At 48.5% G+C, this 12,521-nt stretch overlaps 1 protein-coding gene across 4 annotated transcripts in view; it reads left to right on the top strand.

Annotated features, from left to right (window-relative positions):
* The window catches only part of MYZAP (myocardial zonula adherens protein), an 87,470-nt gene that overhangs the window by 29,603 nt on the left and 45,346 nt on the right, over nt 1-12,521 (top strand). For all 4 annotated transcript variants that reach the window (XM_064570416.1, XM_045899987.3, XM_045899986.3 and 1 more), the window contains 4 exons: nt 3,205-3,318; nt 6,302-6,454; nt 9,552-9,677; nt 10,678-10,806. In XM_064570416.1, the coding sequence (XP_064426486.1) occupies nt 3,205-3,318; nt 6,302-6,454; nt 9,552-9,677; nt 10,678-10,806 (522 nt within the window). The remainder of the gene's footprint in view (nt 1-3,204; nt 3,319-6,301; nt 6,455-9,551; nt 9,678-10,677; nt 10,807-12,521) is intronic.

Here is a 12,521-nt window from a genome sequence, read left to right as displayed (position 1 = left end):
AGAGGTATAAAAACTGGACAGGTAAATGTAAAACTGTCACTGTTACAAACTATATGATTATATACCCACAAGTGAACCAGTGAAAAATAAAAAACAACTATAAAAACAACTTGGTAAGGTAGCAGGGTAAAAAAATTAGTAGATACAAACAAGTAGATTTCAGTATATGAAAAACAACTGGTAAGAAGAAATAAGAGCAACAGAAAACTACCAAATATCTAGGAGTAAACTGTACCAAGAGGAAAGACATACCATATGCTTAGACAGGAAGCGCCAACTTCGTAAGACGTCAGTACTATTCAGGTTAATGTATGAATGTAATGTAACCCCATAAAAATACCAACAGATTTTTACGTTGTTTCTACAACTGGACTAGATGATTCCAAAGTATACTGAAAATAAATATGAAGAGTTGAGGAAATTCTGGGAAAAAAAATGCAATGAGGAAGACTAGCTCTATTCATATTACAAGAAACTGAGAGAGCCTCAAAGATTAGGACAGTATCATATTGACACATAAATAAATAAGCATCCATGAAAAAAGCCCAGAAATGTACACCAATATATGATAAATGTAGCAACTCAAATAAAGGGAGGGAAATGGACAAGTCAGTATATGCTGAGGGGACAACTTATATGCTATCATGACAGACGTATATCTGGATGAATTCCAAAGAGATCAAAGACTTAAATTCTGAAGATAATATTTAAAAGTGCCAGAAGAAAACCTGTGTGAGTTCTTTTATACTCTTGGGATGGGGAAGGCTTTTTGTTACTCTGACATGAAATCCCAAAACCGCAAAAGAAAAGTTTCATAACTTTGACCACACTGAAATAAAATATGTGTTTTGGCAAAAACACCAAAGTCCAATGAGAAACCTAGCAAAAATGATTGCCCTTCATATCCTAGATAACAGGCTAATTTTCTGAGTATTTAAAGAGTGTACAGACATCAAGAAGAAAAGGCCACAACTCATAAAAATAGGGAAGATATTTGTTATAGATAACTTTTAGTAAAAGAAGGATGAAGAGCTCTTAAATGTCTGACAGGATGCTCTGCCTCATTCTCAGTAAGAGAAAGTCAATCAAACCATCCTGAGATGTAATTTTTACCTATGAGACTGGCATCCCTGTAGGAGCGGACAAGACACAATTAGCAGTGCTGTGGAGAACAGGCAGTTTGCTGGATAGGATGTAATTCTGAATCCCTCTGAGGGTGAGCAGTTTGGCAGTATCTACAAAATTGCAAAGGCCTCTATCTTGTGACTTAGCAATTCTGTTCTGAAGAATGTATTCTGTAAACTCTCACATGTGAAATGACGTATGTATGAGCTTAGTTATCACAGCATTGTTTGCAATAGTAACAAGATTGGAGACCTAAATGTCCATCAAGAAGGGGAAAGTAAGGGGCGCCTGGGTGGCTCAGTCGTTAAGTGTCTGCCTTTGGCTCAGGTCTTGATCCCAGTCCTGGGATCAAGCCCCACATCGGGCTCCCTGCTCAGCGGGAAGCCTGCTTCTCCCTCTCCCACTCCCCCTGCTTGTGTTTCCTCTCTTGCTGAGTCTCTCTCTGTCAAATAAAAAAAAAAATCTTAAAAAAAAAGGGGAAAGTAAAATAAATTACCACTCTACAATAGAATACACAGAATTAAAAAAAAAAAAAAAAAAAGAAGGGGGCGCCCGGGTAGCTCAGTCAGCTGAGCATTAGACTCTTGATTTCTGCTCAGGTCATGATCTCAGAGTTGTGGGATCGAGCCCTGCGTCAGGCTCTGCGCTGTGTATGGAGTGTGCTTAAGGCTTAAGTCTCTCTCCCTTTGCCCTCCCCCCCACCCCCCCATTCTCGCTTTAAAAATAAATAAATAAATCTTTTAAAAAAATGAGGGAGGAGGAGGTGGAGGGGGAGGAGGAGGGAATGGGAGAGGGGGAGGTAAGAATAAAAAGAGCAAGTAAGCTCCTCAGAAAGAGATACGGAAAGATTTCAAAGATACAGAGTAGATGGTAAAAAAAAAAAAAAAAGGAAAATACAAGGAAATATGTACAGTGAGCTACCACTTGTGTAAAACAGGAGGGGAAAATAAGTATGGTTAGATAGTTCTGTGGATGCAAAAGTAGTTACTAGAAGGATAATCAAGAAACCAATTAACCGTGATTCTTAGTTGAGGGGCAGAGCGGGCCAGGTGGTACCTGAGCAGATGGGACACGAGTGATTGATTTATTTTAGTGTCTACCTTTTATATTTTGTAAATGTTTGAACTACGTGAAGGTATTACTTTCAAATTTAAGAAAAAATAACATTCCTCTGGTTTAAACAAGCTAATGCCCATGAGGAAAGAAAATTTTTTTTATACTTGTGATTCATAATGTTGAAGAAAAAAAAGTGCACGTATATATGACACACTTTCCATAAAGGTGAGTATCTGCAGGAAGGAAGCACGGCTGAACAGTCGTGCCTTAGAGTTTGGCGCGTGGCTTGGCTGGGAGATGACCCGCTGAAGAGCGAGCCACGGCCTTGATTACAGGGGTGCGGGCGGATAAACGCGCCACGGCCGCCCAGCCCGTTCCCACGGGCCCGCGGGGACAGGTCCCCCCCCCACAGGCCACTGCCTGTTCCGTGGGCCCCCACACCCCACAGGCGTCCACCCGTGAGCCTACCCCGCGCCCTTACCCCTACTTCCCCGGCCTCCGGCTGCGTGTATGGCCGGCCCTTCTTGCACGTCTGGCGTGACCCCGCTGGAACTCTCGCTGCTGAACGCGTCTCCGACGTGCTGCACATGCACGCCTGGCAGGGACCACACAAGGGCGCAGCAGCCCCAGGACGCGCTGGAGAAGGGTGGGAGCCGCCCGCGTGTTCTTTCTGTGGTGAGTAGGAAGAGCAGACTGGCAGGAGAAGATGTTCCAGCTGGGTCCTAGGCGCAGCAGCGCCCCTTCTCAGCTGCTGGTGCGCAAATCCCTGACCTCCTCGGATTCGGTTCCCTCCACCATATAAAGCGGGGTGTTCTGGCTGCCGCATGCATGGTGAGGACCAAGCGAGGCCCTGCGGAGGGACATGTGAAGGAAGAGGGTTCATGTCTTTCCCCTCTCTGGGTCTTGCCGATGTTGACTTTGTAACCTTAAGCTCTACTTGAACTATCAGGAGAAGGTTCTAGCCTAACCGAAGCTTGTTGTGGGTATATATGGTTTTGTGTAACTACCTCATCCTCTGCCCAGGCTTCCCAGGCTCGGCAGGAGTATCTCGAGAATCACATCCAGACACAGTCGTCGGCCCTGGACAGTTTTAATGCCACGAACTCAGCCTTAACGTCGGACTCCATCGGCCTGCAGGTACTCATCTGCTCACCGTTAGCCCGGGGCCCTCTGTTGCGGGGCAGGCACGCCTCACCAGGTGTGGGCCCTGTGCGTTTGTAGAAAAGCAAGTCACGGGATGTCTTCAGATCATTATGCGGGATCCTTCAGGCACGGTCACAGTAAAGACCCCGCCAGGACGTGAAGGGAGTGAAAAGAAGTGCTTCCAAGAGGAGGCTCTTAACCTTTGAGTTGAATTTGTTTTTGCCTTTGTTAAAACGCGAGTTTAGATCCTGACCTCCATGCTAGAGGTGGCCCTTTCTCCAGCAGGTACCCGAGTGGGTCTTAAGTGTCAGTGCCTAGAACTGCACATCAGCCCCTGCTCCTTGCAGCCCTGGTTTCAGGAAGCCCCACCCAGGCACGGGAAAGACAGACTTAATCACAGGCGGTCTGTAGTCACGCGTGGCCAGGAGCTCCCAGGGGCTGTGAAGCACGTTTGCCTAACTTAGAAATTATTTCGCAAGAAAAGAAATCCTACGCAAGCCGACAGGGGAAGCAGAGAGACTCAGGATCCTCCAGATGTGTGTTGTCAATCCGCTTCCACTTCCACTTCCGGAGGATTGCTCTCGTGAGTAATCTGATTTGCTGGGAGGTCACCAGGCCAGTGCCACCTGCTGTCACCTTCCAGCCGAGTCCTGCATCTCCTATGCAAATTAACCTGAAAGTGTTCAGGACAGAGTGTTAACATTCACCAGAAACCGCTTCCTTGGCTTTAGTTTCCAGATATAACAATCGTTTCTGCCTCGCCTCCAAGTTCATTTGGTTCTTACCTTTTTACCCTCCTCTTAAAGGTCCCACGGCTATTACTGTCCTTCCCTGTTCTACGTAAATGACTTGTCAGATAAACAGATTTTCATGTTGGGATCATCCCCTTCCCCATGGACCTAAGGTCCAGTAACAGCTGGTAGAGCAGCACTGCCAACCACAGAGTGGGCGCCGCAGGGAGCCCCGGTGGCTGGGAGGCCACTTCTGGTGGGGTCTCGGAGCCTCACCCTTTTCCTGGTCCTTCTTAGTGCACGCCCGGTTTCGCCTGGCCTCAGGCCTGGCCCTGCTCTGGGTCTGGTTTAGTCAGTAGCCTTGGCTTTCCCTTCCTCCTGCCATCCAGAGGGGTTGGCCAGGTCCCTTTCCTTCTCTCTGGGGCATCTTCTCACTCCCGGCTAACTGGGAGATGCCGCACCTCCCCTGAGCTCAGACCTGGTTGGTACGGGTACTGACTTTCTGGTTTTTCTTCCCCACCGTTACTTCCGATCTGCCATCCCACTGGCGCCCCAGGCCGTGAGGTCAGCGTTAGAACAGGGTCAGCGGTGACCCAGGTACCCTGACTGGTTCCTAGTTATGGTCCAGCCTCTTGGCCTGGGGCAGACCGAGGAGCTTTATCATGAAAAGATTAAAAACTATTGTTAAAAAGAAGAAGAAGGAGAAAAAGGAGAAAAGAAAGGCACCATATCACAGCCAGGAAATTCAAGTGAGTCTGAAGATAGTTGGTTTCTTAATTCTGCAAGGTCCTGACCTCTCCCGTTGCCCAGACGGTCCCATGTTCATTATTATTGACCATGAGACCAGACCCTTGGTTTGATTTCAAAGAATGTCAGAACGGGAAGGAACTGCTGATCTCCAGTCCCCTTGTTTTATGGATCAACAAGCTGAGGCCAGCAGAGAGAAATGACTGGAACGAGGTGTCTAGCTTCTAGCTAGTAGCAGAGCCAGGGTTAGAACTCTGGTCTCTGGGTCCAGATGTAGGCTCATGAGCACAAGAGTTGTATCTGTAAAGCCAGTGGGCCTTGGAGGGGGGTGGTGGGGCCAGGTGGTTTCTAAAGCCCCTTGCAGCTCAAATATTTTCTGATTCTGTGCTTCCAAATGGCTTCTGTATATTCTTTAATATCAGTGTACCTCCATCAAAAGTCTTTTCTCCTGAATCAAGGAGGTTTTTTTATCCAAAGGGGAGGCTAAGGACTTGAGGAACCTTCAGGGACTGATCATCTACAAAGAGGACAAAGGTGTTAGAAAATGGGTCCAACACCAGCGTTTCCACGTCTAACTGAAAGTTGAGCGCGACCTGGGGAGGTGGTAGATATGGTGCCCATATCCTGGTGCCCAGTGGTGAGAATTCGGGTTATGGAGGCCATTCTCTGTACGAGGAGTTAACCAAGTAGAACCCAAAGCATTAACTAAACACCAGTATGTATTTAATCGTTCTTGCTCCGGTGGGTGGCCTGGAGCAGTAATCAACAGGCTTCTGACGCTTGGCAGGCACCCGAGTCACCAGCCTCTGCTCCTGGTGCTCCTTCGTCGCCACTGTGCTCTGCGAGGGGAGGGTGACGCCCTTGCGGCCATACCAGCACCTCAGCCGTGCTGACAGGCAGGCCACAAACACAGCAGTGACGGCCCCTTTAAGGAAGAAGGGCAGTATCTCCATTCTCCAAAACACGTTTTGTTTTTCGATTTTGTTGTGGGAATTTGAAAGATACAGAAGACACAGGGAAGGAAACAGATATCCTCTGTAATCCTCCCACATAGCGATAACCTATTATTTGGATTTTGGTGAAATCCATCCTAGTCTTTAAAAAAAGTTTCTCTGCATAAATACATTTGAACAAATGCTTATACATTTTCCTTCTCAAAATGGGATTTGTTCTAGCCTTACTATTTTCCCAAAACCCAATTTTTTTCTATGTGAAATGATGCATTATGAACATTTTTCCTTGGAAAGACTCCATTTTAGGCCGTTTCCGTCCATCCTAAGCAGTGGGCAGAGGCTCGCTGGGTGGGCAGAGCCTTGCTGACCTCTTGCCCACGGCTGGGGGGACCCTCAGCCCCCCAGACACCAGCGTCCCGGCTTGCAGCTGCCGGGGCCTGACCTCTCTCTCAGTGGTTAATGGCAAAGGGATGTCCCGGTGCATGCCTCTGGCCATGTTTACTCACTTTGCCGGATCTGGTTTTGATTTCTTTTTCGTGTCCCTAGAAAACCCTGGTGGATGTTACTTTGGAAAATAGCAGCATTAAGGATCAAATGAGAGATCTGCAGCAGACCTACGAAGCATCCATGGGCCAGCTGCAGGAAAAGCAGAGGCAGCTGGAGGTGGCGCAAGTTGAAAACCAGCTGCTGAAAATGAAGGTAAAGTGGGGGAGCTCTGATGTCCCCCTGATCCTTCTCTTCTTTCCCGTTTCTCCTCTTTCTTCCCATCTTCGGTAATTCCATCTCCTTTCCCACATTTTTGTGGCCAACTCCACAGGGCCGGGCTTGAGGGCACTGAGGGGGTTTCTGTGTTCGCTGCTGTCAGTCTAGATTGGGGTGCCCCGTGAAGACCCCCAGCGGGCACTCCTGCCCCGGCCCCGGCAGCCTCAAGGGCTGCTGAGACCATCGTCAGGGCGCTGCTGTCTCATACTGAGAGGGCCCTGGGGGTGCCCACAGGCCTGGGACTTCAGAAGCTTCGCTATTTAGATTTTCTCTGACGTCTCGAGGTCTTTCTGTCTGGCGTGAGAAGAAAGAGCCTGAGAGCACGCAGGAAGAAGATCCGTGGGTGACCGAGGGCTCCGGGCAGTGTCCCTCTTGTCCACCAGGCTGTGCCTATTCCTCAGCGGGGCTTCTCCTGCCTTGGAGGTGTTAAGGCCCCTTCTGGATGTGAAGGCTGGATTGATCTCCTACCCCTGGTAGGAGCAGACCCCTGGGTGGCTCGTAGAAGGCACTCGGTAAATTACTTCCTGAATGAATTTGTTCGTACTTAAGTCTGTGGCTTTCCAATTGTGTTCAACACAGCATTAGGCAATCCTAGAGGGAGAGTACCTCCTAGGTAGTGTATCCACATAATCTATTGCTCAAACCAGAATACGTTTGGGAGTGAAAGGTGGTGCTATTAAGAATTGCGTTGGGGGAGGGGCGCCTGGGTGGCTCAGTCAGTTGGGCCCCCGACTCTTGGTTTCGGCTCAGGCCATTATCTCAGGGTCGTGGGATGGAGCCCTGCGTTGGGCTCCGTGCTCAGCGGGGAGTCTGCTGAGGATTCTCTCTCCCACTCCCTCTGCCCTTCCCCCTGCTCGCACGCCCTCTCTCTCTCTCTCTCTCAAATAATTTTTTTTTTAAATTGAGTTAGGGACACACACAGGGACATGTGGTCCCCCTTCGTGTGGGGCTGCCTCACACGGAGGGAGGGGCTGCCACATTACACTGTGTCGTCACTGCGATTGTCACCCCATGGGTTTGTGCCCGCACAGTCTGCCTGGCCAAACACAAACACCCTGACCAGATTGCTCGAGAGTAGATCAGCTGCTCTTTGCCTCACTTCAAACAGGGCAGCTCTTCTCTTTATTATTTCATATACTGTGTGTCTGAATAAGAGTTAGCTTTGAAAAAAAGAGGTGTGTTGCTGGAAAAGCCAGAAAGTACTGCTGACTTTTTCTTCTCTCCTGAGCTGGGCCTGCACAGGAACCAGGAGTCCCTGGCTGAGTGTTCCCCAGACCAGGTGGGAATGTTTCTAGATGCAATATTTAGGAAGGCACAAATGTATGGAAAGGCTGGCTCCAGATTTCTTACATGAGCTGAACTTAAGTCTCTCCTAGGTACTCTTTGGCCAGGGTAATTAATGGGACAGATTCAACTCCACGTGGGCAACTTGCCTTCAAAGGCTTCCCCACTTTTCTGACGTAACAAAATTTTAAAATAACGTATGCACGTGGTGGTGCGGGGGGAAGAGCCAAACTGTGTGAAACTGTATGAAAGGTAATCTAGAAATATGCCTGCACCATTTTACATCCTCACCGATGCTCGGTACTGCCTCATTGCTGATGGCCATCCCAGGAGTGGGAAGTGTATCTCGTTGTGGTTTTGTGTTCTCTGATAACGGATGATGTTGAGCATATTTCATGTGCTTCTAGGTCATTAGTATATCTTTCCAAAGAAGAAATCTATCAGAGCCTTCACCCATTTTAAAGTTGGATATTTTACTATTGAATTGTAAAAATTCCTCATATATTCTGGGTACAAGTTACCAGATATGTGATTGCAGATCTTTTCTCCCACTCTCTGGGCTGTCTTCTCACTTTCTTGATGGAATCCCTTGAAGCATAGAAGTTTTAATACTAAATACTGATGAAGTCTTTCTATTTATCTTTTGTCACTTGTGTGCTTTTGGTATCCTGAGAAACCATTGCCTCACCAAAGGTCACCAAGATTTACCTCATGTTTTCTTAGAGGAGTTTTATAGTTTTGGCTTTTACATTTAAGCCTTTGATCCATTTTGGCTTAATTTTTGGCTATGGTGTGTTCGGTGTCTGTCTAACATCGTTCTTTTGTGTGTGGCTATCCATTTGTCCCAGCACCGTTTGTCGAAAATACCATTCTTTTCCCATTGAATGGTCTTGGTAGGTAATTTCTTGAAATTTATTTATTTTTTATAACAGATAAAGGATTTACTTAATTCAGAGTCAAATCTACAAAACAATATATTCAGAAGTAGAATATCTGTATCTGTAATATCCCCTTTTGTCTCTTATTCCTTCCTTCAATAGGTAACCTTTGAATTTTTAAATTTTATTGCTTATCCTACTCCGACCCAATTCTAATAGTGTAGTGATCTTTTTGTCAGCCTACAACAGAATATTCCAGAATTTAAAAAGCATCTCTTTTGAGGTTCATTAGGGTGTGGAAATCTCATCCAGAAAAAAAAGTTTGTTAAAATTGATAGCATAAAAGATAATAAAATTTCAAGATCAAAAGACATTAGGCAGGAAAAGTCCTTAAAAAAAGGGATTAAGGAGACTGAAGCATGGACACATTTTAATTCAAAATTTTTTAGAGGTGGGGGTAGGGACAGAGGGAGAGGGAGAGAGAGAATCCGAAGCAGGCTCCACACCCAGCACGGAGCCAGACTTGGGGCTGGATCTCACAACCCTGAGATCATGACCTGAGCCGAAACGGAGTCAGACCCTTAACCGACTGAGACAGCCGGGCGCCCTGGGAGAATTCAGTTTAAAAGTGGCTAAACTGGGGGGACAGGGCTGATACTTAGGTACATTTCTGTCTTTTGAAAAATTCACTCACGTGGAGGGTCTTTGTGTCAAGTACCGCCTTGTCTCTTTCTTCCCATCGGCTCGGCCCCCCCTTCCTGCTGTCCCTGCCCCACGGGTCCCGGCCGCTTCTGTCTCCCGCACACGCCGTGAGAGGTGCCGGTTCCCCGGAGCCGGCAAAAGCCGGAGCTCTGACGTGAGCGTCCTTGTAGGTGCAGTCCTCCCAGGAAGCCAACGCGGAGGTGATGAGGGAGATGACCAAGAGGCTGTACAACTGGTACGAGGAAAAGCTGCAGGAAGAGCGGCAGAACCACAGCGCCGAGAAGGAGGCTCTCCTGGTGTGTAGGTCCCAGCTGCCGATGGGGCAACAGAGAACGTTCGGCCCGTTCTTGCTGGGAGGCTGAGGTAGCAGGGTTTCCGCTGGGAGGCGTCAGCGGACTCTAACGTGGGTGAGGGTCAAGGTGCTTACTCCCTGGCGCGCTCACTCCCCCACTTCTCCCCCCCTCTGTACGTCCCCCTCCTTGCTCAGGAGAGCCCCCAGTCTCTGCCTCTGACCACACCCGTTTCTCTGGCTGGGCTTGCCACTTGCCAGCCTGCGTGCAGCTGCGCCCTCTCTCCCGCCATTTGCTCCCCTTGCCCCGAGATGCCCTCCTTCCCTGCCCTTGCTCCTCCCTGAGCTCAGGCAAAGCCTTGAAAGTGCCACCCTCCCCATGCGTGAAGTCCCTGCCATCCATGAGAAGTGTCCTGTGCGTTTGGGAAGCCCACACTCCTTCTGCGCTCTGCTGTGGCATTCTGCGGTCCCTGTTACTAGAGGTGGACTGTACAGCTCACAGCCTGGCTTCTCTAGGAGCGAGTGTGAGTTCCTCGAAGGCCGGGAGTCCGCGCCTGCCTTATCTTGTGTTTTTAAAGCTCTATAAATGCGCTGAATGGTTGACCGAGTTTTGGGGCTTTGCGATATGGGAGAAGGGTCTAGGCATTCTGCATTCAATGCCAGATATGGCCCTACTTCCCTTTATATTGTTGGCAAATACACTGACACGTTGAACATCCAGTCAAGGGAGAAATAACATTCGCAGGCTTGTTTTTTTAGACATAAGGAGTCAGGGAGGAAAAGGAGAAAAAAGAACTGGGCCCATTAAAAAGCCACACGATGTTTCTTTATTTCCAGGTGAGAATCAGAATCATGGGAGTCCCTGATCTGAGTTCATTACACTCCTAGGCCCCAAGGGTATGCTTTTAGAGAGACATCATGATTTAGCAAGGCCGGCGCTGTTTGGACCATAGTTAGCAGCCTCGGGACTCCAAGGCTGTGCTGAGAACAATGTGCTTCTTTTGCAGGAAGAAACCAAGAATTTTCTGAAAGCTATTGAAGAAGCCAATAAAAAGATGGAAGTGGCGGAGATCAGCCTCGAGGAGAAGGACCAGAGGATCGGAGAGCTGGACAGGCTGATTGAGCGCATGGAAAAGGTAACAGACACTGCTCTGGGCCCAGCGCCCACTTGCCCAGACTCCCTGCCTCTCCGTAGTCCCGGCAGGCCTGTCTGAAGGTGTGAGGTACCTTCAGCATCCATCCCGCCCGTCCCTCCAATTTGTGATTTAAACAGGAAAGACAAAGCTATAAAATAAAGTGTGAGGAGGTCTGACAAAGTTCTCATTTTTCCTATGGTAACTATTTTGATGCTTTAAAAAACATTCCGTATATAATTATTTACAAAAATTAGTATTTTCACACCCTGCTTTGCTGGGGTCCCAAGCACAAACTTCCATTTACTCATTGAGCAACCAAGCCTTCTTTAAGTATTCCATCCGTACCCTGAGTGGGCATGCATCTGAAATGTTGGCTTTTCTCGGACACCCCACATCTGCCAGCCAGGTGGAGGACCCCATGTTTCTGTGGGGGTGGGGTGGCTGGGGAAGGCAGGAGCTCGGCTGAGATAATGAAGCCAGTTGAGAGCAAGGGAGGAAGCCGGACGTTAGGCAAAACATGGAAAACGGGATGAAGGGGCGGGAGAGAGGAAAGAGAAAAAGCAGGAAGGAAGAAAAAGGCAGGGTGACCTTTAGCAGGTGACAGCTGACTTCTGGGGGAGGGTAGTTTGCGGACAAGCTGTGGACGGTTTCTGGAGAACGGCTCTCAGCAGCATGTGGGTCTACAGGGCGGTGGCAACCTGCCAAGACTGTGACATCAGAGCCCCCGGTAACGCATGCTGAGCAACCCCCTTGTTGGTGATGAGCCGGGGGAATGACTGTGCGCAAGGTCAACACGGGGGCTTCCAGTGATTCTGAGAGAGGTCTGTCTCCTCACCTCTGGTGTCTGCAGCGAAGACCCCCCCACGGTCCCCTGATGAGGCGAGGTGTAACCAGGGTGGGGATGGCATGAAACTTCGTGCTCTGGAGCTTCGGGGCTTGGGGGGGCTTCCACTTGAGGTAATGTCTTGTTTGGGAGGGACTTGAGCAAAGTGAAGAGTCCATCACAGTGTCACCTCCCTCCTTGGGAGAACAGAATCCTGTCTTTCATTGAAGAGAAGAGGGTAAAGCAGCATGCTTAAGACTAACATCAGGATCGGCTGGCAGTGGTAGAAAAGATTGGGCAGTGATGGCATTTTCTAGAACTTAGGTGAGCTTTCTCCCACATTCCCTCTCCCCAGCAATCGCAGAGGATACTGGTCACATGAATGCACCCTGTGGGTGATAGATTCGCCTGCCATATTCAGGCACAAAGGGAGCAGGCAGCCTGGTTTGGGTAGGAGGCCAACTTCCTGCCCATGGGGTGGCTCAAAATACGGGTTTTAGAATCAGATAGACCTAGGGTTTGAATCTTGCCTCTCTTTCTAGTTGTGGGCAGTTACTTGACTCTTCCAAACTGAATTTCCTCTTCTGTAACATGCTGATAGTCATCATTCTGCTTAAGGCTCTGTGAGCAGTAAATGAGAAAAGTCCACACACAGTGCCTAGCCCAGTGCCTGGCATATAGTCGTGGCTCAAAAATGTGGAGCTCTGATTTTTATTTTGTTACAGACTTGTCTATGTGTCTGCCCCCAGAATCAGCTTTTTTTTTTAGCTGGACTTTTTTTTTTTTCTAGCTTATCTTCTTTGTACCCTTAGGATTCTGAAAGTGGATTTTCCCCCACTGATTTCCACACGGAGCCCGTGTGAGAGGTGATAGGCGGGAGGCCGGGGAGGGA

The sequence above is a fragment of the Mirounga angustirostris genome, unplaced genomic scaffold (assembly GCF_029215605.1).
Source record: "Mirounga angustirostris isolate CCGP_5_RB_7025 unplaced genomic scaffold, mMirAng1.0.hap1 SCAF_9, whole genome shotgun sequence".
Taxonomy (NCBI): Eukaryota; Metazoa; Chordata; class Mammalia; order Carnivora; family Phocidae; genus Mirounga; species Mirounga angustirostris.
This window is presented reverse-complemented; position numbering and strand designations above follow the sequence as displayed.